General features: G+C 40.4%; 1 protein-coding gene across 1 annotated transcript in view; it reads right to left on the bottom strand.

The window, feature by feature from the left end:
• The window catches only part of HECTD4 (HECT domain E3 ubiquitin protein ligase 4), a gene marked incomplete at both ends in the record, with an annotated part of 188,671 nt that extends 162,843 nt beyond the window's left edge, over positions 1-25,828 (bottom strand). The window contains one exon of the mRNA XM_079717670.1: positions 25,652-25,828. Within this exon, the coding sequence (XP_079573796.1) occupies positions 25,652-25,828 (177 nt within the window). The remainder of the gene's footprint in view (positions 1-25,651) is intronic.
• Between the last annotated feature and the right edge of the window lie 1,727 nt (positions 25,829-27,555).

Here is a 27,555-nt window from a genome sequence, read left to right as displayed (position 1 = left end):
AGTAGCATTGACATATATACACTACCAAATGTAAAACAGATAGCTAGTGGGAAGCAGCTGCATAGCATAGGGAGATCAGCTCGGTGTTTTGTGTCCCCCTAGAGGGTGGGATAGGGAGGGTAGGAGGGAGACACAAGAGGGAGGGGATATGGGGATATATGTATACATATAGCTGATTCACTTTGTTATACAGTAGAAACTAACACACCATTGTAAAGCAATTATACTCCAAAAAAGATGTTAAAAAAAAAAAAAGAATCTGCCTGCCAATGCAAAGGACACAGTTTCAAGCCCTGGTCAAGGAAGATCCCACATGCCACGAAGCAACTAAGCCCGTGCGTCACAACTATTGAGGCTGCATGCACCCTAGAGCCCGTGAGCCACAACTACTGAGCCCACATGCCACAACTACTGAAGCCTGCGCGCCTAGAGCCCATGCTCCACAACAAGAGAAGCCACCACAGTGAAAAGCCTGTGCACCACAATGAAGAGTAGCCCCCGCTCACCGCAACTAAAGAAAGCCCATGTGCAACAAAGACCCAATGCAGCCAAAACTAAAAAAAAAAAAAAATGTTATAAAAAGAAAAAAAGAATAATTTTGAGCACTAGTTAGAAAAACATACCCCCCTACACCTTCTATCAGAGGACCTGGAAATCTTATATTTAATAGGTGTCCCAGTAATTCTTACCAGCTATAACTTGGAAAACCCGTCCACCCTCTACTACCACTCAAACTTTTTGTTTAGGATGAAGCTTATTGCAGCATACAAATTGGCCCTAATATCTATGAACTGTTTAAATGCCAGATACTACATTCTCCAAAACACAAAACAAAAGAAAACCAAGACAGTCTATTGATTGAAGCCACTCTTGGATTTCCAAACAGAGAAAATTACTACTTTATAACATGAAGCAGGAGGTAAAGCTTTTGTGTTGAGGCTGCCATAGTTTCTGAATTTCTACAGCCTCTGCAATTGTTCTGATGAGAGTCACCGGTGGCTTGTTTTCCCCAACCACAAACTGGGGAAACCATGGCTGAGGAAAGGAGGAAGGAGCAGGAGAATGAGTTCAGTGACCTCCCTACTCTGTTGCTCTCATTTTTGAAACTAGGAGAAAATGAAATATGGATATGGAATTTCATATTCCTAAATAAGAGCCTTCCTAGTAGAAACAGGTTATCAATTATTTGAATTATTATTTCATATATACAGGCAATGGTGAGGTCCACCAGAAACTGGAAAATGCGAGTTCCTCCTAAGGGCATTCAAACATTTTGTAAAACTCTGAATGCCAAACAAAACCTATTTGTAGTTGAATCTGACCTTCTGACTACAGTTTGCAATCCCAAATTCTTGTTACCTCAGTTTCTTTTTCCAAAAATATATATCATTTATTATATAAAATATATATTTATATTTCATGCAGGGGACAAATGTTGAATTTAAATATCTCTTGTTTGTCAATCATACTTCAATAAAGCTGAAAAAAACCTCTGATGATAAATGAGTTGACATCTGTCAAGTAGGCTCTTTGAAAAATGAAACCCAGGACTGGGAATAACCTAGTGACTGAAATACTAAGCCAGGTAAAATGAGGAATTTACTTGCACTTCACTTACCTACCACTAATCATCAATACACACATTGATATTAGGAATAATATCAGACACCTAGTGGATAGAACTTGGAGCTATGATTCACAACCTTCCTTCTATTCCAACAGAGCTAAGAGATACATCACAGTCCCCCCAGCCACCGTGGTTTCCTAACACGGTGATGCTCGGGGCAGAAGGAGAGGGGGCCCCACGGCAGGTGTTGAGAATCGCTGATGTAGAACAGAAGGACAGTATGTTGGCCCAAGCTGTGTTTGCTCTCATGCCAATTGCTTGCCATATGAACTATAAACACATTCCATTTATATGGATGACGTGTACAATACACAGAATTCCCTGCTTGAGCTTTTTCAGGCTGTCACTTCATTGGCTCTGCCAAGTCCTTGCCCCAGGCTTGAGCAGAAACAGCTCACTTCTTAATTTGGACAAACCACAGAGATAAAACAGTGGAGCACAGTGAACATAAAGGTTGAATGTTTTTAAAGACCAAGCATTCTAATTGAAGTAGAAAAACTTTATCTTTTATTTACTCAGATCACTGCAGCACAAAGTTATGATTGCTTTGATATGAAGAAATAAACTAGATTGGGTTTCCCTGGTAGTGCAATGGTTAAGAATCCGCCTGCCAATGCAGGGGACACAGGCTCGAGCCCTGATGCGGGAAGATCCCACATGCTGCAGAGCAACTAAGTCCGTGCGCCACAACTATTGAGCCTGCACTCTAGAGCTCTGGAGCTACAACTACTGAGCCCATGTGCCACAACTACTAAAGCCTGCGCGCCTCGAGCCCATGCCCTGCAACAAGAGAAGCCACCGCAATGAGAAGCCCATGCACCGCAACGAAGAGTAGCCCCCGCTTGCCGCAACTAGAGAAAGCCTGTGCGCAGCAACAAAGACCCAACGCAGCCAAAAAGTTTTTAAATTTTTTTTTTTTAATTTGTTGGGACCTCCCTGGCAGTCCAGTGGCTATGACTCCGTGCTCCCAATGCAGGGGACATGGGTTCGATCCCTGGTCAGGGAATTAAGATCCCACATGCCACATGGCGCGGCCAAAATAAAAAAATAAAAATAAATTTTAAAAAATTTGCTGCACATATATATAGAATCTAAGGAAAAAAATGTCATGAAGTACCTAGGGGTAAGACAAGAATAAAGACACAGACCTACTAGAGAATGGACTTGAGGATATGGGGAGGGGGAAGGGTAAGCTGGGACAAAGTGAGAGAGTGGCATGGACATATATACACTACCAAACGTAAGGTAGATAGCTAGTGGGAAGCAGCCGCATAGCACAGGGAGATCAGCTCAGTGCTTTGTGACCACCTAGAGGGGTGGGATAGGGAGGGTGGGAGGGAGACACAAGAGGGAAGAGATATGGGAACATATGTATATGTATAACTGATTCACTTTGTTATAAAGCAGAAACTAACACACCATTGTAAAGCAATTATACTCCAATAAAGATGTAAAAAAAATTTTTGTTGCATGATATTTCCATGTCAAGTTATTCTCCAGTGAAGACTCTAACTGGCAAAGATAAGGCATGCTTCTTGGGGACAAGTCAGATAAAACATTTAGTTTTGCTTCTCTCTCTCACTGAATGAATCTCAACTTATCCATGCTGAGAACAGATGGCAAAAGAAATTGGCGCAGACTTCAGCTGAGGCAGTACCAACATGGTGGTCAGCAGGAAATACATTATTCTTAATTTCAACCTTTTCCTAGAAACAGTGCCTGGAATGTTATGGAGTAAAACTGGATGAGCAAGTGTAGGAAGATTTTATTTTTGGTAAGGTCTGAGTGCAAAGGAGAAAAATGAATTGACTAAAGAAACCTACTTAATTCTAGAAAAGCAATAATGTTGAGAATACCTCAAATTATTTTATATTTCAAATTTTTTCTATTTGGGGGGAAAGGCTATTGGTAATAAATATACAGCACTTTTAATTTTAGTATCAAATGTCTTTTTAGACTCAAAACCCAAAATAAACATGCCATTCTTACAACATACTGAAAGGAGGAAGGTAATGATCATTTCTGAGGAAACAGCATATGTTATTAGAAAAAATTATTATTTTGTGTAACTTTCCTTGTTTTGATTTCACTGACTTAGGAAGCAATACATATCCTCCTAAGCTTCTAAGCAGTCTAATGCAAATTCCAGACTTTGCTTCTTAGAGGTTTAAAGTGTCTATTTTGTTTTTCTTTATTAAGGAAATGAAGCCAATGAAGAGGCCCTCCCCAATCTCTCAGTATATTTTTATCTAATAAACTTTATGTTTTAGTGTTCTTGGATGGATTCATGTTTCTAGGCTTCAAAAGAACCAAACATCTTTACAGCATCCCTCAAGTGAATATGACTTTATTTCATCATAAAAAAATAATCCAATTTTAAAAGTTTAAGGCTGTCAGCAAGACACACCCTCAGTTTTTACATCCACATGCAATCAGCTCTGATTTATGATGCCAATACTTTGGCCACACATCACACCACCCTTTGCTCTCCTGGTTATTAGACCTTTCAGTGAGAGGGCTGGATCAACTCTTCGGGCTAACATGACTAGCTCAGTCAGTTGGAACCAAATACTAAGTTGTGGTTCAATCTACTGGGTTGGCCCAAAAGGTCATTCAGGTTTTTCCAGAAAAACCCGAACGACCTTTTGGGCCAACCCAATACATTAAGGGCCTGTCAGTCTCCTAAAAGCTCCATCCTGTGTCAGAAATCCAACAGAGTGTGAATGGCAGCATAAATCATCACCTTCATTTATCAGCCACCTCGTTTCCTATTCTAGCCATCAGTTCAATTCAGGTAAGGGTTTATTTTCTATACCTTGCAGATCTAAATGATCTGAACCCAGCTTTCTGTGTAGGTGCATCAAGTAGCCAGCCCTTGCACAGCCCTCCTGCCTCACTTTATCAGTGTTTACAAAGAACTCAAATCTCTTTGCTTCCAAAGTAAATCAAACTTCCTGTGAGAACAGAGGTCCCCAGTGCAAGGAGAGGCCAGAGGTCATCATCAGCTCTGACACACTATCACTTCTCACCAAATACGCCAGGGTGGAGTTTGTTTAGTGTCTGCCAGGACACAGATAAGGGTGTACAGCTGGCCCTCCTTCTGCTATCTCAGAATATGGCTCACAATGCCATGGAGCTCTCCTCTAGGTAACCAATTTATAGAATCTTTTAATAGTAAAAACAACAACAACAACAACAAAAAACAACAGGTGAGGGGTTTAGGAAAGAGGACTAGTTAAGCAGGTACCCCAACAAAGACAACTCTGGAGACTTTTAGATCTATCAACTATTCATGGTGACAAACTGATAGATACAAATGAATCTCATGCTTCAATACCTAGAAATTTCTAGAGAAAGGGGTAAAAGTGAAAGTTTTTTGTTTTGCTGCATCGCACAGCATGCGGAATCTTAGTTCCCTAACCAGAGATGGAAGCATGGAGTCTTAACCACTGGACCACCAGGGAAGCCCAAAAAGTGTAAGTTTTTAATTCAGCAGGTTTAGTTGGTTTTTTCCCTGTTAAAGCTACAGATAGGGGCTTCCCTGGTGGCGCAGTGGTTAAGAATCCGCCAGCCAATGCAGGGGACATGGGTTCGAACCCTGGTCTGGGAAGATCCCACGTGCCGCGGAGCAACTAAGGCCGTGTGCCACAACTACTGAGCCTGTGCTCTAGAGCCTGCTATTAAGCCCGTGCGTCACAACTACTGAAGCCTGCGTGCCTAGAGCCCGTGCTCCGCAACGAGAGACGCCACCACAATGAGAAGACAGTGTACCACAACGAAGGGTAGACCCCGCTCACCGCACCTAGAGAAAGCCTGTGCGCAGCAACGAAAGACCCAATGCAGCCAAAAATAAATAAATAAAATAAATAAATTTATTTTTTAAAAAGCTATGGTAAATCATGAAAGATCATAACAGAATATTTTTACATATTTTTATGCTACATTGCCTGACTTAAATTGTGCCAATGCACAAGAAGGATTTCATTACCAAGGCCATCATATATCCTTACTCAGTAACACAGCTTAACAGAGAAGACACACTTACTGTGTTTAAGAGGCAAAAAGTCTAATCCAAGGTATGTCAGTCACTCATCTTCCCGTTCCTCAGTTTCCTAGTCTTTAAAACAAAGACAGAATGACCCATAGCTGGCTACCTTTCAGAAATGTGATTAAATAAGGTACATGTCTAATATGCCCATTCTCTATCATATATTGGTGTTTTAGTTCAATTTAACAAATATTCAGCAAACATACCACACTGTGGATAGTAAGTAGGCTGAGGGGCTCTCATTCACAAATGTACATGCAGTTATGAGGAAACTGAGAAATTTCCCACTAAGTAGGTTTTTGTTTTTTTATTTTACAGAATGCCTAGCTCTTAAAATATACCAGGAGACTTAAAATATGTCATAGTTTCAATATGACTTAGAAATAAGAAAATCACCAATAAACATAAGACATCTGTTTAGTTTGGGCCACATGAGGTCCCTTAAAAAGAAAAAGAAAAAGAATAATCCGAAATAAGATCACTAGGTACAACCCTTGCTGGCCTAGGAATAGGAGGCTAGCAAGCCTATGGAAAAGCCTAAAAATAGGAGGGCTGGAACAGAAACATCCAACGAGAAAACTTACTATGTTAGATGAATGAATTACCGTCACTGAATATTAGATTACATAAAATAGGAAAAGCTTGTAAACAAGCTTTTGAGAGTAGATTTTACTTTGTAAAGTTGATGAGGACGCTATTTTTGTTTTTTTGATGGTATAGAAGTATATAATTTCTATATGCACAGAAACTACACCTTATGATAAGGCTATATTCAAGCTGGTCTTTCACTTCTTGATTTCTTTCTACTATTTACTTGCAACCATTCAAATAAATACGATAGGATAACAATGAGAAATTCTGATGAAAGGATAAGAGGAAATGGTAAAGATCATCCGACATCTCTGAGCTGCCAAACTATGATTTAAAGCAAGAATCCCCATCTATTCCCCATTATCTCAAGGTAGGTTTATAAAATTCTCAAAACAAAATTCATTTAGATTCACTTTAATGGTAAGAAATACATTCAAAGTTCCAAAGCTTTTGGACTATGTTGTGAAATTTAAACAGGATGGGTTATGATCTATAAGAAAGGGGGAGAAAAACTCACTCTTTCAGGACATTTAACATCTTGAAATCAAGACCCGAAAATTCTTTGACAGTTCCTTGCTTGAGAAACATAAACTACTAGCCAAAGTCTTTCCTTAATATCCAAGAACATAATTCGATAAATAAGAATCTAGGGATTTCCCTGGTGGTCCAGTGGTTAAGAATCTGCCTTCCAATGCAGGGGGCGCAGGTTCGATCCCTGGTCAGGCAACTAAGATCCCACATGCCATGGAGCAACTAAACCCACGTGCTGCAACTACTGAGCTCACGCGCTCTAGAGCCCACGTGCCGCAACTACTGAGCCCACACACTGCAATGAAGAGCCTGCATGCCACACCGAAAGACCCCGCGTGCTGCAACAAAGATCCCACGTGCTGCAACTAAGACCCGATGCAGCCAAATAAATAAATAAATATTAAAAGAAAAAAAAACGGAGGGACTTCCCTGGTGGCGCAGTGGTTAAGAATCCACCTGCCAAGGCAGGGGACACGTGTTCAAGCCCTGGTCCGGGAAGATCCCACATGCCGCGGAGCAACTAAGCCCATGCACCACAACTACTGAGCCTGCACTCTAGAGCCCGTGAGCCACAACTACTGAGCCCGCGTGCCACAACTACTGAAGCCCGTGTGCCTAGAATCCGTGCTCCACAACAAGAGAAGCCACTGCAATGAGAAGCCCGCACACCGCAATGAAGAGTAGCCTATTATATATATTAGTCTATATTATAGACTATTTCGTGTTTATCAGCTCTCTCACAGAAGAACATATACCACTAAAAGAGTTCTAGTTTCTTATTTGTCTTTTGTATTTTCCAAAACGTGGCTCTTCCTTGAGTTTCAACATGACTGCTGAACAGAGATAAATTTAGTTATTTTAAGAAACTACAACCAGATCCTTTCATGTGTCAAAGCAAAATGCCAAAATAAATTCTAAACCTTGACTTTGAAAAGTTAGGCTAAAAGAACATTCATTTCCTGTCCCCCTAAGATCTACCTGCTTGCTAATGACATTATAGAACTATAACCTTTAAAATGTGAAGGGTAGGGCTTCCATGGTGGCTCAGTGGTTGAGAGTCCGCCTGCCGATGCAGGGGACGCGGGTTCGTGCCCCGGTCTGGGAAGATCCCACATGCCACGGAGCGGCTGGGCCCGTGAGCCATGGCCGATGGGCCTGCGCATCCAGAGCCTGTGCTCCGCAACGGGAGAGGCCACAACAGTGAGAGGCCCACGTACCACAAAAAAAAAAAAAAAAAAAAAGTGAAGGGTAATTTTAATCTCATCAGCCAAATTTGCCAAAATGTAATATGTGCTCGACAGGATTAATAATACCGGTTCTTCTTCTGAAGTTCTTCAGCCTGACTCCTAAAAGAAACAGAAAGAGAGGAAAACCTGGATGTGTTACTCAAATGCTCCTACTAAAACCAGGGAGTGACACTTCAAATCTCACATTGTTTTAAGTCACCACTTCAAAACTACTCTCAAACATGGTATATGCTGGTTATTTCAAATCCTAGCTCAGTCTCAAACACCACTGATGTTAAGAATTTGAGGGACTTCCCTGGTGGTCCAGTGGTTAAGAACCCACCTTCCAATGCAGGGTTCAATCCCTGGTCAGGGCAACTAAGCCCACGTACCGCAACTAGAAAGAAGCCCGTGCACCACAACAAAGAGCCCACTTGCCACAACGAAAGATCCCACGTGCCACAACTAAGACCCGAGGCAGCCCAATAAATAAATTAATTAATTAATTAAATAAATAAATAAAATAAATTTTTTAAAAAATAAATCTTTAAAAAAAAAGAATTTGATTTAAAAAAGTAATGAAATTTTGCCATTTGCAGCAACATGGATGGACTTGGAGGGTATTATGCTAAGTGAAATAAGTCCGACAGAGAAAGACAAATACTGTATGATATCACTTATATGTGGAATCTAAAAAAATATAACAAACTAATGAATATAACGAAACAGAAGCAGACACACAGATATAGAGGACAAACTGTGGTTCCCAGTGGGGAAGGAAAGGGGAAGGGGCAAAATAGGGGTAGGGGATTAGTAGGTACAAACTATTATGTATAAAATAAGCTACAAGGATATACTGTACAATATGGGGAATATAGCCAAAATTTTGTAAATATAAATAGACTATAACCTTTAAAAATTGTGAATCACTATACTGTTCACCTGTATAAAATATTGTACATCAACTATACTTCAATTTAAAAAATTAAAAATTAATTTTTTAAAGACATGAAATAACCAAAAAAAAAAAAAGTGAGCCTTGTCCAAATAAAAATGAGGCTCAAAACAAAAATATGTGATATGCCCAACAGACCAAATATTTATTCTACATTTAAATCAGCATAAGATTAAGGATGTTCCAAATAGGATTTTTTTAACGTGTCATTCCATTTCATTATATGGATAAAGATTTATCCTATTACATTACGTGTATGGTATCATATGGAGGTGGATGGTATTGCCAAGCAAAAAGCAATCCTTTCAGGTTTCTTAACATTCAAATAATTTTTTAAATTTGCCAAAATGAAATTGCATAAATCAAAGGGATTCATTTCTAAGGATTATTGGTTATAAACAGAATTTTTAAAGGGGTGACATTTGAGGAGAGTCACTTGGCTCAGTCACTGACCTTTCTTTATCCTTAAAGGGAGTGGCAGTTTCACGATCTTGAGTAATACGAAAAATGTCCCTCAAACCTGTAAACCATAGTAAGCTAAGAGCCTTTGATAGTCTATATTTACTGTGTCATATGTAAGTTTAACTACAATTTAATTCAATTAAAAAAATCAGGACAAGACTAATTTCAAAAAATAGCCAAGGATTGCTAAAAATATAAGGACTATTATATGTGGCATTAAATTGCTTCAAAATGGGAATGCCAAAAAATATTACAACTATGTACTTTCCAAAAGCTGAATGACATGAGAAAACTGACAGAAGCCCCAGCGCTTCTCACTAGATCTTTTCCTTCCCTTATCCAAGGAGATAATATTGATATATGCATACTGCATAATGATGTACTCAAATATTTATGGATATGACTAGCTACCAAAGAGTTTAAGTTCCTTCACCCTTGCTGAGCTAAGGGTTTAGTAGCACATTAAATGTTATAAAGTATCTCCAAGAATCAGTGCAAATATATATTACAGTTCTACTGTGTATAAATCTCTCTTCAAAGCATAGGCTAAGTTTAAAAAGGAAAAAACCGAGTGGCCTGTATTTGAAAACAAGCAGTGTCGATTTTAATCACCCCATTTCTATAATGTTTCATTTATCTACTACTCAGATCTCTAGCTTCCTCACCCAAAAGAAATGCAAACTTTTAAGAAACAAGGAAGCTATTGGTTTTTGAGAGCCTACTATGTGCCAAACATTGTGTTAGATATTCTATATCAGTGCTTCTTAAACTATCTTGGGTGGAGGATTGGTTTTTCCCAATCCATTGTAGAACAAAAGTTTTGTAAAATACAATAAAATCAATTAGCACCTCCAAAAAAGTGAAAAAAGACACAAAATTCAAGTCCCAAGTTTTATTATGTTCAACAGATATAAAACTAGTCTAGCAATCTGTTATGAAGTTTCTAAGTGCTTACTCTCAATTTCTTACCTTTACTCTCAAGCGCTTACCTTTCTGTTATGGATAAAAGTTCATGGTATGTGGCCTACACTTAGAGTAGCATTGCTCTATATGCAACCTATTTAATTTTCCGAAGTCTCCAAACTCTTAGTAAATGACCACAATAGGCTAAAGGAACTCAGTGTCTTCTGAAAAAAAAAGATGTATTAAATAATCTTAAGATCCTTTTCAGCTCCACAAATTCTATGATTCTGAATGCTGAAGATGTGATGTGACCAGCAAATAAACGGCCTAATGACAGCCACTTCTGTCACCTCAGTGGAGTGACTAAAAGAGGACAGGCAATAAGAAGAGGGAAGAATAAACTCAGAGAAAAGGAATAAGAATTTAACTGGGAGGCAGATACCGAAAGTGAGGAGATGTAGCCGAGTAAGAGGGATAAACAGCAACTACCACGGCTTTTATTTGGGAGCATTCAGGGTGGGGTGCAACTCTCCTACAAACAAATCAGCTTCTAAAAACTGGACTTAGTAATAATTAAATCTAAGTCATGGGCTTCCCTGGTGGCGCAGTGGTTGACAGTCCGCCTGCCGATGCAGGGGACACGGGTTCGTGCCCCGGTCCGGGAAGATCCCACTTGCTGCGGAGCGGCTGGGCCTATGAGCCATGGTCGCTGAGCCTGCACGTCCGGAGCCTGTGCTCCGCAACGGAAGAAGCCACAACAGTGAGAGGCCCGCGTACAGAAAAAAAAAAAAAATCTAAGTCATGAAAAAAAAAGATTAAAATATAACCAAGAAATGGAGTTTTGACAGGTGATCAAAAGTTGGCTAGATATGTGTGTCAATGCCGAAGCCTAAAGGCTTAACCACTGGGCTCGCCCTCTGTGTCAACGCATGCCCTAAGGACTCCTGCATTTAGAAGTCCCAGATCTGTCACTGACTCAATATACTACCCTTCTTTAAATCCGATATTCTGTACGGCCCCACATATTAACATTCACTCTAAAAGCAACAGGCAGGGCCTCCCTGGTGGCGCAGTGGTTGAGAGTCCGCCTGCCGATGCAGGGGACACGGGTTCGTGCCCCAGTCCGGGAAGATCCCACGTGCCGTGGAGCGGCTGGGCCCGTGAGCCATGGCCGCTGAGCCTGCGCGTCCGGAGCCTGTGCTCCGCAACGGGAGAGGCCACAGCCGTGAGAGGCCTGCGTACTGCAAAAAAAAAAAAAAAAGCAACAGGCAAAGAAAGAGCCATAAAATATAGTACTTTATACACCTTTAAAAACCAGTCCCGTGCAAGATAAATATATAGTTGCTTATCATGTAAGTGCCTGTTTGACTCCAGTAGCAGGACGGGTGACATTTTAGCACCAAACAGAACTACTTAGAGAAAGGTGAATCTGTAGATCAGAATTTGGGGAGAACCATTCTAGTTCTGGGTAACACTGTATGTCCCAATTATGTGGAATTACCACACAGTCTTGCAACCAGAGAACCTTTGAACTAAAGGGCGGTATTCCTCTGCCATGGGTGGTATTCAAAGTATGGTTTCTATCTGTACGCTCTGGAACTGTGCTACACATATAACTGTATGTATCTGTTTGAAAAGATTCATTGTTTCAGTTGTTTCAAAGTTTTCCCACTGGTCTGCTATCAGAGTTAAAGCTGCCCTTGGTAATATGGCTATTTTTGTTTTCTAATATGTTAAGTTTCTAAGTTTTTCATACTCTAATATTCTCAGAAGTACTACCTCTATCACCTTTGTGGATTGTTGCCCTATGGAAGCTAATTTCGTCCAAAGGGAAGAACAATGGCCCTGAAGAAGGGAGCCCTTGGGACCCACCAGCCTGACCTATGATGAACACCAGGAGGCCAAGACGGCTGCAGTGGAGTGAAGGGAAGGAGGGTGGGTGTAGTGGGAGCTGAAGTCCAGAGATATCCGCTATGCATCAGCTCGTATGTGCGTTAAATACCTCTGAGGGCAACCGCTCTCTCCTGCAGAAGGAGAGTTTTCCCTGAACTCCCTTTTGAACCTTAAGAATTTTGAACCATGTGTTGCTTCCCTAAAATTTTTAATAAAGCACCTAATGAATCCACAGACTTCACATGTAATTTATGTATTACTTACATGATCAGAAATATGAACTTGATTATGCATATAAAAATGTACAATTAAACAGTGAAACAATCCTATCAATTTATACAGTTACGGCACAGTTCTGAAGCTTCTCATTCTAACTTATGGTAAATAAACCTAGATGGTCGTATAGGTGTGTCATAGCATACTTAAAGAGAAGAGTCTCACTATTTATAAAACCACTTCCCTAATTTTAAAAACTTTTCAACAGAATTGACTAAATATCCAACAATAGAGGAACGGGTAAATAAATCATTGAACATCCATATAATGAAATACCATGCAGACTTTTAACATCTATGCAGGTATTTAAAATTATATTCTCAACCATACTGAAAGTTTTGGAGAAATGCCCCCCAAATACCATTAACGTTAAGTGACAAAGGCAAGACACAAAATGTATAATGATCCTGATTTCTTAAAATATCTCTGGTACATGAGATAGAAGTATAAGTGTAAGTGTACATGCATAGAAAAAAGTCTGAAGGGAAACACATTAAAATATAAACTAAACTCATCTCTAAGTGGTAACATTATTTTCTTCTTTATACTTTTTTTACATCTTGCAAATTTTCTAAAATTCTAACATTTTAATTTTTAAAATTTTAAGCATTTTGTAATGTTTTAAATTATGACTACAAGCCTTCTTATGCTAATCAGTAACTAGATTATGCTAAATCCTATAATATAACTTTTGTGACAGTTCAGTCCTCAAGGCACTGCCACTCAATAAAAGCTGGTAAATGGACACAGTTGACTGAAAACCCTGAAAAAAAAAATCTCTACATGGAAATGTTCAAAATAAACACAACAGTGCTCAAGTTCACTACCTAACCATAGAACAACTAAGTTAAACAAAAATTCATTCAAATTCATTAAGATTTTTCGAATGATGAGCAAAGCCAGGTATTTTCAATTGACTCCCTCTAATCTAGCTGTTTTCAGAAATCTCTTGGGAATCCACCATTCTCTACGCAAAATTCATTATGCTCTACACAAAATCAAAGGTCTTAACCCCATATTATCCACATTCGAGCATTAACATTTATGACAACTGTTGAGATGTGTTCTCTCTTCGTATCCAAAATGCAAAGCATAACTGCGATTATTAAAATTCTTAAAGTGTCACTTGAACTACTTTTAGTTCACCAAAAATAACTATCTATTCTTATTCTCTATTAATGAATTTTTCCTCACCTATGTCCTCAACTCATGATATTATTCATTAAATCACATTCTTTCACACATTTTAAATGCCCCTTTTAACATTCAGTTCAATCAATATCCAAAGTTGGAGCTCCTACTATATTAGTAGGTACTCAACATACAATATGAAATGGCTGTTCTCAGCTTATAATATAGTAAGGGTGATGAAGATGCAAATAAATAACTTTAATATACATAAGGCAGTGCTATGGAGATACAGAAGAGAGTACGGCTGCTTCTAACTGTAGGCATCATGAAAATTTCATTGAGGAGTGGCATTTGATCTGCCACTTGAAGGATAAAGAGTAGTGTTCCAAAGGTGGAGGTGGGGTACCCCAGGGCAATGGAACCCCTTAAACCAAGGTTGTAGGAGTAAATGTGGTGAGTTTGTAAAATATGGGGAAAGTGGGGGGGCAAGGATTAATGATATAAGACTAACTAGAAAGGTAGATGGAGCCAAAGCATAGCTACGTTGAATTATTATTTTATTTTGCAGGAAATGGGAAGCCACTGAAGATTCGAGCAAGAAAGTAACATAACTGCTTTAGGAAGATTACTCTCGCAGCCATGTGTAGGCTGGGCTGCATAGTTCTTATTTAAAATAGCTGCCATTAACTACTGTCTCAGAGACAATAGGTTATTAAGATCAAGTGCAACCTAAAGCAGAGGTATAGTGGAAAATCACTCAAGAAATGAAAGTCCTAATTATATGACCTTGTACAAATAATTTTGCTTCTCTAAGCCTTTTTTTCTAAAATAATAAATATCTCCTCTACTGCCTCATGGAGCCACTGAAAAGATGAAATGAAAATAGTATATATGGAAGCCCCTGGAAGGCTTGCTGGTCATAAGGTCTCTGTCACAAATACTCAATTCTGCTTTGTAGCATGAAGGCAGATAATATGTAAATGAATGTACTGGTTATGTTCCAATTAAACTTTATTTATAAAAACAGACAGCTGGATATGACCATGAGGACCATAGCTTGCTGCCCTCTGTATACAGAAGCACTGGCCAATAGAAATAGGTGAAACACATATGGAATTTAATATTTTCCAGTAGCCACATTTAAAAAGGTAAAAAGAAATAGATGAAATTAATTTTAGTATATTTTAATTTAAATAACATATTTAACCCATCATATCTAAAATATTACCATTTCAACATTTAATCCATTTAAATATTATTAGGGAGATATTTTACATCCTTTTTGTGTGAAGTCTTCAAAATCTGATGTGTCTTTTACACTTTCAGCACTCTTCACTTCTGACTAGCCACATTTCGAGTGCTCAATAGCCACATGTGGGTAGTAGCTACCCACTGGACAGCACAGTTCTGGAGGCTACTTAAGTAAAACTGCTAAACTTTGACAATTCAAGCATAAAATAACAATTTGAACAATAAATGAAACCAAAATCACATAACTGTACTCTATGGAGAAGATGAAAGCAAAATGAATTTCGAACTTAAAAAATAATGTTCTCCTGGGATACCAACTGTTACTGCTTGAGGCCACCTGTTTAAAACGGTTCATTATTAGCAGTATAAGATACCAATATAAAGTATGTTGATGAATTTTTATTCCCATAGTTTCAGTTGACCAGACAAGGGGGAAAAAACCAAAATATTTGGTGAACAAAAAATTGTTATATTTCAAAAGAACTGTTTGTCACTTTTTAGCAAGTATTTAATTTTCTTAAAAAAAATAGTTTCCTGGTTAATGATACCACATTTAGCAAATGGGCAAAGATCAGATTACCCAAGAAAATTATTATGCACTAAAAGCTTACAGTTAGTAGATAATGGGAAAAACTGTAGAAGAATAACATATTCTACCACAGAAGGGATTTTCCAAAATGTGGTTCACTTTTCTTTCAAACAATTGCAAACTATGCTAGTCGTCAGCAAACTTCGAGCAAAAAAGGGAGAGATGCTGGCAGACAGTCTATCTCAGGGGCCTCTAACCTTCACAAGTTTGGTGATGCTTACCAACCCTTCTCCAGTTACATTTTTAAATGCATAAAACAAAATACACAGAATTATAAGAAACCAATTACAGTATATTAAAATACAGGTACCAAAATACTTTAAGAAACAAATTTGTGATATCAACATAGGAGCTTCATTATTAGTACATTGAATAACAAGATCTAATACTTGCCATAATTTCTAAGTGGTGGTGAGATGAGCATAAACAACATTTCAAGATATGTTCAACAAATGTAATATGATATGAAAATATCTATGATTTCTACTGGTTACAAGGTCACAGGTACTGCCAATACTACTAGAGTTTGTTGACTACATTCATAATAGAAGGAAATGCTGAGTTCTAGCTAAAGGTATGAGTAAATAAACATATAATTTTTCCCATCCAAGTTCACAGAACGCCCTGAATTCTATTCAGGTTCGGAACCCCTGAGGGAAAGCAAACTTTTATTATAAGCTCATCCAAAAAAATTCTCCCTCCAAAGTTCCCCAAATGTATTTTTACCTTTCCACCACCCATTTTGCTCCTTTCTAGATTAAACAAACCAGTAAGTTGTCTTTCAGCCACACCACAACTGGATGATCAGGAAGGAATCAGTATCAAGAAATAAAGAAGGTAATTATTCTATTATAGGCCACTGTTTTGATGAAAATATGTTGATAGATTCTCCTTTAACATTCTTAATGATTCTATTTCAGGAGTAAGAAAAGCAAATATATCAATAGAAATAGTAGGTCCAGATTTTCTAGTCTGTCCTGTAAATAGCTGTATCTTTTTTTTTTATATAGCTGTATCTTTTATATGAGACTTTGTTCATTTGAAATCAGTAAAGCAAACCACAGAGCTCAAAGAAAATACAGTAAACACAGAAAAGATCCATTACAAATACAAGCTAATGTTAATATTTTGTTTGGTATAAAACCAGTACTTGAACCACATATCTGTAGTTATTACTGTTGCTAAACCTACAATTTGCATAAAATAGTTTGCAAATTATGTATCTCTTTGTTGTTAATCTAAAATTGCTACACATTGTGCTCTGACCTGGTAATTCAGCCGACTGCAGGTTTCAGTAGAAACACCAGGGATTCAAGTTGTGTCCACTTCAAAGTGTCCCATCATGGAACATTAATTAACTATTCTACAACTGTGCTTAATAGCACTTCATAAACTCAAAGCTCCACACAAATATTCAACATTATTGGGAGGGGAATTATAACAGCACTATAAAAATCCTTTTCAATTATAAACTGCCAATAATAACAGGTTGCAGGAACACACTTTTTTGTTGTTATTGTTGTTGTTGTTGCTTTTAAATTAAAAAAAAAATTTTTATTGAAGTATAGTTGATTGAAACACACTTTAATCATTACCACAAATTTGTAATTTACCAAACTTTATCAAGAAAATAACACTGCAAAAAAAAAGAAAAAGAAAAAGAAGAAAATGACACTCCAAACACTAAAAATCTTTTGGATTTATTTATAATAATATATATAAATTGTGAATTTAAGAAGGAAATAGTAAAAAAAATTAGTTAATATGGCTATTTCTGGATAGTGCAATCAAAGGATATTTCTTTTCTCTCTTACACCTTTAGTGCTTTCTCCATTTTCTACAACATCCATGTGTTACTTCTTTATAATCAAAAAAGTTTTGACAGCATAAAAATATAATGAACTTACTATCAATTATTTTCTATATAGGTCAGAAAACCATAGAATTACTCCTTATATTGGCATATAAGAGAGAAAATTTTAAGACAATCTGAGTCCAGATAGTCTGCCTAACAACTGCTATGCACTCTGAACACACTTCAGGGGCCAATGCATCTCTTCCCAGGGTGGGCAGCTCCCTGGCTCTGCTGGCCTCTGGCAGCATCCCCAGACCATCAGAATACAAAGTTGTTGCTCTCTCCTGCCTATATATGGACATAGTCTGTACTAACTGGATTACTGACTAACATGAGTACACGCCAGGAGGCGAAGGCGATCAAGCCACAAGAGGAGTCCTCTGAAGTGAAGTGATAACAGCTAGGCAGCACTAACAGAAAACCCTGGCTTCTTTCAGCTGAGCATGATTTGGCATGCAGGTCCAGGTACCCAATTGTACCTATTAGACTCATCTTTTGGAGTGAAAGCCATTGACTTAAGCAAATGATAAATTTAAGCAAATCCATAAGTTCTAAAATGGTCTCTATGAGGGTGTGAGGAAAAGAGGTCCTATCAAGCACTGTTACTTGGGAGTATGAATTGGTATAAGCCACTGTGGAGAGCAATTTGGCAGTGTCTCTTCAAATGTAAAATGGTCACCTATGACTCAGCAATTCTACTTCTCAGGAACTGCTCTAGAGAAATACTCCCACATATGCACAAACAGGCATGCAAGGATGTGCACTGAAGGACCATTTTTAATAGTGAAAAACTGAATTTCAAACAACCAAAATACCCATTGTGGTAGGCTGAATAATGACCACCACCACCCCCAAGATGTCCACATCCTAATCCCTGGAACCTGTGAATGTGACCTTAGATGGCAAAAGGGACTTTGCAGATGTGATGAAATTAAGGATCCTGAGATGTGGAGATTACCCTGGATTATCCGGGTGGGCTCTAAATGTAACCACAAGTGTCCTTGTAAAAGGGATGCAAGAGGAGTCAGTGAGAGGAGAAAATGACATGATGACAGATCAGAGACGAGGGCGATATACTTTAAAGGTTCGAGGAAGGAGCCACAAGCCAAGGAATACAGGTGGCCACTAGAAGCTGTGAAAGAGGCAAGGGAATGCATTCTCCCCTAGAGCCTCTGGAAGGAACCAGATCTGCCAACACCTGACTTTAACCCAATGTGACTCATTTAGGACTTCTGATCTCCAGAAATGTAAGAGAATAAGTTTGTGTTGTCTTGAGCCACTAAGTTTGTAATAGTGTGTTAGCATTGCAACAGGAAACTAACACACTCATCAGTAGGAGAACAGCTAAATAAGCTATGGCATTTCTGGAGTCTTGTGCAGCACTTAAAAAATTGCAATAGATCTATATGTGGAGACACAGAAAAATCAAAACATATCATTGAATTTAAGAAGCAAGTTATAGAATGATATGTCTAGCATCAAATCTTTTTTTTTTTTTGACGTGGACCATTTTTAAAGTCTTAATTGAATCTGTTACAATATGGCTTCTGTTTTATGTTTTGATTTTTTGGCCACAAGGCATGTGGGATCCTAGCTCCCCAACCAGGGATTGAACCCAAACCCCCTGCATTGGAAGGCGAAGTCTCAACCACTGTACCGCCAGGGAAGTCCCTAGAATCAAATCTATTACGCAAAAAAGAAAAAATAATAAAAAGTGTTATGTACACACACACACACACACACCACACACACATAAACATACACATTCAACAATGGTCTTGAAGAATATACCAAAAAAATTTATCATTGATTTAACCAGGGTGGGGAGTAGATGGAAACAGGACTAGTGATGGTAGTCAAAAGGAACTTCAGTTTAACCTGCATTTTTTTATAAGAATATATTTATGTATTCGTTTTTAAAGAATTTAATGAATACATTAAAATGTTAACAATGCAGCATCAAAGTAATAGTGATACAATTTCTGCAGTCTTCTCTCCTTCTGAAGTAATTATGCATTTGTCCCATAGTTGATCACCTGCTGTTATTTACATTTGTCTACAACTATTGACTAAACATCTTGCAAAGCAGACTACACTCCTGTGTTCACCCCACCATCACCACTGTAAAACAAGCCAGAAAGAGGGGTGGAGGGAGGAGAAAGCATGGGGCACTTTCAAGAATTGACAGTCCTTTCATAATTATCACCACAGGTACCTTATATGACTTAGGAAAGAACAGGTGCATGACAATCCCCCCAGTAGCCCTGGCCAACAGGTGGTATTTTATGGCAGCCAATATGGAAGCCAAGAAGACAGATAATAATCAAAACTGATTTATTTAGCAAGACCCTAGGCATACAATTGGAGGAAAACTGAAATGAAGACTATTATCTCATCTGCCAGCCAGATTCCAAACAAACTGGGAAGGAAGAAAATTCCAAAGGGATCACAAACACACCAAAAAAAGCACTATCTCCACTATTCACTACTAGGAAAAAAAATTTGTTGATGGGATAGTTTTGCTTTCATATACACTGGGCAGCTAACTGAATATACATAAAATAACTTCTCAGCAACATAGCACCTTCCAAAGAGAGTTCATACACTGTAAGTACATAATCACATCCATCCTTAACTAATCCTTACGTTAACCCTATTATTATCCCCCTCTTACAGATGACTAGGCAGTCTAACAATGGTTTTGAAGCCTCAACCCTGGGCTGGAATCAGACAGATCTATTTCAGCCTCAGCTTTACTAGTAACTGTATGACCTTCGTCAAGTTACTTCACTTCTGTGCCATGGCTTCCTTATTTGTAAAATAAAGATAACAATAGTACCAACCTCATAAAGTTGCAGTGAGGATTAAATGAGATAACGGGTGGGAAGTGCTTAGCACAGAGCCTGGCATGCAATATGCTGACACTGTTGTCCTCGTGGTGGTAGAGGTGGTGACAATGATGACAAAGAAGTTGCAGTGGAAGAAACCAGGGATTATTAAAGGTAATTGAACTTGCCCAAGGTCACGGGCAGAGCTAGAGTTTCACTCCCAGTCTGACTCTTTAAGCCTGACTTTAACCTCTAGGCAATACTGCCTCCCACAGTCCTCAAATACTTCGTCCTAACTTTACAGCTAGCCAGTCATACCTGAGAACTTTTTTTTTCTTTTAATTGAAGAATAGTTGATTTACAATGTCGTGCTAATTTCTGCTGGACAGCAAAGTGACTCAGTTATAAACATATATACATTATTTTTTTATATTCTTTCACCTGAGAAATTTTGAGCCATTTGCTGAAGTCACAGAACACTGTACCAAGATTCAGTGACTCTTATTCTAGTGCTCATTAATTACCTGATAATTAATTCTGTTGGTGAACAAAGGCAGTTTATTCATTTATTCATTAACTCTTCCAAATCTAGAATTTGGAATTCTCTAAAAGTACATAAACACTTTCCAAAGAATTCTGACCGAAGGATAAACAGGTGGTAGTATCCTCCTAGGAGAACAGATCGACATTTATGAATTTAAATATCACCTCAAAGCTTTCACTTGAGTGTAACATAAGTATTCAAAGCCTTGACTATTTAAGCTGATCACCTCCAAACCCAAAGGTTCCTTCCCTTACATGATTAAAAACAGAAAACAAACCCAAAGACCTATTGAGCCTTTTTCACTTCCTAAATAACATCAGTAAAGCATTCTGGGCTTCTGCGGGTTTTGCTTGTTTTACTGAAGTATAATTGGCATACAATAAACTACACATATTTAAAGTGTACAATTTCAGGAGTTTCGACATATGTATACATACCACATGAAACCATCACCACAATCAAAATAGGGAACATTGCCATCACCCCAAAAGTTTCCTCATGCACCTTTGTAATCCTTTCTCCCAATCCTTCCTGCCTGCCTTCATCCCCAGGCAGCCACTGATCTGCTTTCCATGACTATAGATTAGTTTACACTTCCTAGAACATCATATAAATGGAATCTTACAGTATGCACTCTTGTATGACTCACTGGGTTCTTCCACTCAGCATAAGTCCAAGTTGTCAGTATCAACAACTCATTCATTTCTATTGCTTAGTATTCCATTATACGGATGTACCACACCTGTTTATCCATTCACTTGTTGATGGACATTTTGATTATTTCCAGTTTTTGGCAAACACAAATAAAGCTGCCATGAACATACATGTTCAAGTCTCTGAATGGGGCGGGCGGGGGGGGCGGGTGGTCCTTATAAACAAACACAATGAAAGATGAGAAACACTAACCAAAATGCTTGGGTTCAAACTTAATCTAAACTACGGAGTAAAAGATATCTTGGCCACCTTGAGCAAGTCAATTAGCTTCTCTGTCAACATCCAGATGTATGACGCCTGTCCCCACCTGGAATTTGTAAAGAAAAATGAGACAGGAAGCTGAATTCTTTTGGAACTTCCACAAAGAAACTAATGCTTTTTTCTTGTAAATTCCCTTAATTTAAAAAAGACTAATAGGGCTTCCCTGGTGGCGCAGTGGTTGAGAGTCCGCCTGCCGATGCAGGGGACACGGGTTCGTGCCCTGGTCCGGGAAGATCCCACATGCCGCGGAGCGGCTGGGCCCGTGAGCCATGGCCGCTGAGCCTGCGCGTCCGGAGCTTGTGCTCCGCAACGGGAGAGGCCACAACAGTGAGAGGCCCGCGTACCGCAAAAAAAAAAAAAGACTAATAGTCTATGAAATGTAATGCAAAATTCAATAATATTTGTCATTTTTGAGATATTGCTTTTTTATTTCTCTTGAATTAATATTTATTTCAACACTTAAAAACTAATTTCCTGCATGCTTTCACTTTTTGCCAAAAACATAAAATTAAATACAGATAGCTATTTCAAAGGACAAGAAAGAGCTTCACTCTGCATCTTTAATCCGCTCAAGTAGATTCAAAGTCCTTACCTACAAGGCCCTACTTGATCTGCAGACCTGGCCTCCATCTCCTATCACTCACTCTCCTTTCCCCCTTTGTTTACTGGGCTCAGAGCTCCACACTAAGGATGCTAAGGATGCTTCCCTCTCAGGGACTTGGCTCTTGCTGTCCTCTGTCTGGGATGTGCTCCCCCCAGTAGCCATATGGTACACTCTCATTTCTTTCAGGTCTCAAATGCCATCCTGGTCTTTCCTTTCCGGTCCACTGTATGTAAAACAGAGCCCTTCCCCACACCATTACTCTCCATCCCTCTTACCCAGCTATACTTTTCTCCATAGCACTTATCATTTGACATATTATTCATATGTCCTATATTTGACAATTTGTTATCGTCTATATCCCCCACTAAAATAAAAGATTTTTTAAGAACAAAGATTTTATTTTATCCCCTGCTATGTCCCCAACACCCATGACAGTGGGCTCGGCTCACCTCTGAATTCCACAAACACTTGTTAATGAATTTGCTGATTAAACACTATAGACTGAAAGACAAACAAAAAAACCTTCCCTTTGAAATTCACCGAGAAGAAAATTTTTAATTCAAATTCTCTGCTATTGCTTAAATTAAAATGCTAAGTTAACGCTGATCTACTTCTTAGGATGGGTTCTTTTTTCGGATTGACATTTAACTTTGAGCAGCACTTACTTACATAGTGAAAAGAACACTGGAATTCAAAGCCAGGAAAGCCAGGGTCTAGTCACTTGCCCTGCCATAACTAGCTATGCTACCAAGCCAAAACCTCTCCTGATCTCAGATAACTTCTCTCTAAAATGAGGGAAACAAGTATCTCTAAGGTTCCTCCTTGCTCTAAAATTCTGAGACTCTATTGCAGATAGTGCAGTCTTACGCGTTAAGGTTGCCAATTATAAATTAGTCACCTCAGTTTGAGTCTCATCTTTCTTAATCCAAAATTGTTAACTGCTTCTATATAACTATAAAATCCAGTAAAAATTGGTCATTTTTCACCCAGATGTCCAGTGGAAGGAGAGGCTTGGAAGAGCCTCATAGGGGTAGTAGCATTTCAAAAGTTAGTTTTTAAAAAGTTGATGACCCTCTAATCTTCCTCAAATGTAAAAAGAGTAAGTCACTAGAAAGGAAATAAAGATACCTGTTTATTACCCTATCTTTACGCAGTTATTAAACTTAAAACAATTACAAATATGAGTATCAGACATGCATAAAGGTAGTGGAATATTATGATTAGGAGCAGATATGTTTGAGACCAAACAGACCTGGGTTAAAGTCCAGGATCTCTTCTCCAACTATGTGTGATCTTGAGCAAGTTGCATACCTGCTCTGTACCTTACTTGCCTTACCTGTACATGGGTACAATATTTACAATTGTTACAACAGGTAACAATATTTAGCTACCAGAATCCCTCCCCACTTTTTTTTAAACCAGGATCCCTTGGAGAATTTAGTAAGACAATGCCTGACACATAGGATACACTTACTCAATATTATTATCATTAAATACGCAAAACACAAACCTAACAGCCACAAAAACATTCTTAGCTATTTCTCCTGATACTATGTTGCCTGTATAACATATGGAAAGAAATGAAAAAAGTTCTGACTACATTCAGAAATGTTTATCACCCATATACATATTGGTTTCTGAGAGGTCAGACCATAAAAATTTTTTTTAAGTTTTTAAAAAATCTTCCAGGCCAGAGAGATTCTTTCTATTAAATCATTCTTCTGTGGAAATACCTGACAAATACTCAGTACATTTGTACAGTAAACATCTTAGGAAAGCCAGCTTAACACCTCAGGTATTTTTAACTAACCTTACACTTTTTAATAATAAATAAATTACATACATATAGAAATTTTGGATCTGTGAACTTTGTCTCTAAGGAACAAAGAGCATCTGCTTTCCTCATTTCACATACAAGAGAACCAATTAAATCAAAAGATTCCACCATCATAGCATAATGCCCCTTGAGTTTTTAAGCGTATAAGACACGCAGACACACCTTGCTTTTTATAGAAAAGGCCCAAATGAGACATAATAAAACTATGATTCCATGTTAGGAATTCCCTACCAATTTGCACACGCCTTATTTTTTGGTGGCCAGACTGTAAAATAAGTCATTAAGAGTTCACAATGGGAATGCCGCAACCTCAACCTCAAATCCAGACACAAAAATATAGAGGAACGTATTCGCATCTCAGACACGTCGTCCAAATGTCTCCGCCAACGGGATCCCATCACTGCCGTTCCAGAAACACAGAGTAATGGGTTTTAATCCATTTCTATAAATGTTCGTTGTGCTGAAAGCCAAAGGGCCTGCAAAACCGCATAACACAAAAGATTCCTCGCATTCCGTTTATAGCCAGAAGACAAGCCATCCTCTCTGCGCCCTACCCCAGAGAGTCCTCCTTGCGACAAAAATTTCGTGACACCCCATGCTAGCTACACATCAAAATGTCACCCCACAAAGTGGAGGGGGAGCAGTGCCTCGATGAACCGATCCTGCCAGTACTGCCACCCCTGGGCAAACACGAAACCAAGAGAAGTCGGTGGAAAGTTCCCATCCACACAGCATATTTGGTTTCCTTCTGCCCCCAAACCCAGCGGCACAATTGCTGAGATTTGCTTTTGCACCTGCCACGGCTCCTAAGCCTGGGCTTCTCCGCGACCCCCGAGCTCATAAAAAGGCCTTGCGGCCTAAAACGCCCGTGACCCTTGCGGATAGCGCACCGAGGGCCGCTGTAGCATCCCCCTCGCTGTCCACACTGCCCGCTTCCCTGACAAAGGCCCCGTGTCAATTCGAGGCACGACACGGAGTAGTTTCTGGATTGCCCATCGCGGACAGGCAGCTGCCACTACCTTCTCCCGAGAAAAACAAACAAAACACACACGCACACATACACACACACACACGCACAGCACTAGGGAATGACGGGGTGGGGGGGAGGTGTAGAGCGTTAAAATTAAAATGTCCCCAAAGCTAAGCAGCCTGGGTGTGCCCTGGAAGTGCGTCCAAGGGGTCCGTGGGGGAAGGGAGACCGGGCCCGGGAGGCGGCGGCGGCTCCTCCGGGGCTTCAAGGCCGTGCCGGGTGATGGTCTAATAAAATGCTGGGAGTCGGAACGTTCAAAATGAATCCACAAATGAAATCCCCGGCGGGCTTGAGGCCCCGAGGAGGGAGGGAGGCGGGTGGTCTGCAGACTCGCGGCGCGGCCCGCACCTGCCTGCCCGGCGCCCACACACACCTGCTGGGGCAGCCTTCGTGGGCCTCGGGGTCGGGGCGAAGTGGAGATGAGAGGGCCCGACCCCGGGAATGGGGCGCGGGTGGGCTAATCTGATGGCGGAGGCGGGGGGCAGCCTCGCTCACCTCCAAGTCGGTGTCGGCGGCCTCCGGGGCCCCGAGAATCTCGCTGGGCAGCTCGGCCAGGTCGGTGACCCGGATCAGCCCGTCGTGCAGGAAGATGGTCTCCTCCTTCACCGAGAGCCACTGCGCCGAGTCCGTGGCCGCCGCCGCTGCAGCCGCCGCGGCCGCCGACGAGCCCATGGCCCCGGCTGAGGGGTTGGCGGTGAGGAACAGCCACCCGGCCAGGGGAGACGCGAGCAGCAGCCGCCGCGATCACCAGTCCATGGCAGCAACCGCCGCGCCCGCCTGCAGCGCCCCGCTCGCCGCCTCGCCCGTGGAGCTCCGCCCTAGGAGGTCCGAGCCGCCATCCTCCCACCCCTAGCCCCGGAGACCCTGGCCCCGCCGCCACCGCCACCGCCACCGCCACCGCCGCCGCCCTGAGGAGCAAGATCCGCCTCTGCCTCTCGGCAGCCAACTGTCAGTGAGACGCCATGTTGGGGGCGGAGCTCCCGGCATGCCCCGCGGAGCGGACAATACCGGCCCCGCCCACCCGTTTGGCCCCGCCCGCCTCCCCGCGGACCGGGGGCAGCCGGGTCAGTAGGACCGCTTCCGCCTCGCCTGCCACTGCATCTTCCCCTTAGAGTGACCTCCCACGCCCCTTGCTATTCGAGGGCGCCCTGGGTCTGCAGTGCACCAAGAGAAGAGGGCACCGCCTCCCCTCCTCCCACCTGCTCAGGTGTGCACTCCTCTCTCTGCGGCCGGAGTCCCCACCCTGGGCCCCTGGGCAGAGCCTGGAGGTTCACTTTCACTCCCACGTTTAAATGAGATACGTGCAAAAATCTGGCGCAGAGTAAGCGCTGCACATTTGTTCATAAGCACTTGGTAGAAGCGCACGGTAGGTGCTTCATATTTACTACAAATTCTAGTACCCAATAAGCACTCAAAATCTGGTGAAAATAAAGCATGGGTCACAGTGTTTGATGTCCAGTGTCTGGCACTTAATAAACGCTCCGAGAGGGAGTTAAAACTATTGTTATATTCCATCAGTATTCAACACTGATTGACATACACCTTAAAAATATGCCCGCCATCCCACTTTTACTAAAACAAGAAAGGAAAGAACTATGTGTGTAGAGAAAAATGTGCGGGAGAATAAGTACCAAATTGTTAATGTGAATTGCCATGCAAAGTAGGACCAGCCTGGAATGGTTGAGGTGAGATTATCTTTGTACTGCTTTTATACTTAAAAATAAATAAATAAATAAAGCGCTCTTTGGTATCAAAGGACTTGAATACATATGTCCACAAAAAAACCTGCATAGGGCACTTTATAACAGCTTTATTCATAATTGCCAAAACTTGGAAGTAACCAAGATGCCCTTCAGTAAGTGAATGGATAAATAAACTGTGGTACATCCAGGAGCTTCCCTGGTGGCACAGTGGTTAAAAATCCTCCTGCCAATGCAGGGGACACAGGTTCCATCACTGGTCCGGGAAGATCCCACATGCCACGGAGCAACTAAGCCCATGCGCCACAACTACTGAGCCTCAGTGCCACAACTACTGAAGCCCACGTGCCTAGAGGCCATGCTCCACAACAAGAGAAGCCACCGCAGTGAGAAGCCCGCACACCGCAACTAAGAGCAGCCCCTGCTCATCGCAACTAGAGAAACCCGTATGCAGCAAGGAAGACCCAACACAGCCAAAAGTAAATAAATAAATTAATTTATTTTTAAAACAAACAAATAAATAAATAAATAAACTGTGGTACATCCAGACAATGGAATATTATTCAGCACTAAAAAGAAATGACTACCTGGGACTTCTCTGGTGGCCCAGCAGGTAAGACTCCGAGCTCCCAGTTCAGGGGGCCTGGGTTCAATCCCTGGTCGGGGAACTAGATCCCGCACGCATGCCGCAACTAAGAA

This window comes from Hyperoodon ampullatus (genome assembly GCF_949752795.1).
Source record: "Hyperoodon ampullatus genome assembly, chromosome: 13".
Classification (NCBI taxonomy): domain Eukaryota; kingdom Metazoa; phylum Chordata; class Mammalia; order Artiodactyla; family Ziphiidae; genus Hyperoodon; species Hyperoodon ampullatus.
The sequence above is the reverse complement of the archived record's forward strand: the minus strand, read 5'-3'. Positions and strand labels throughout refer to the sequence as shown.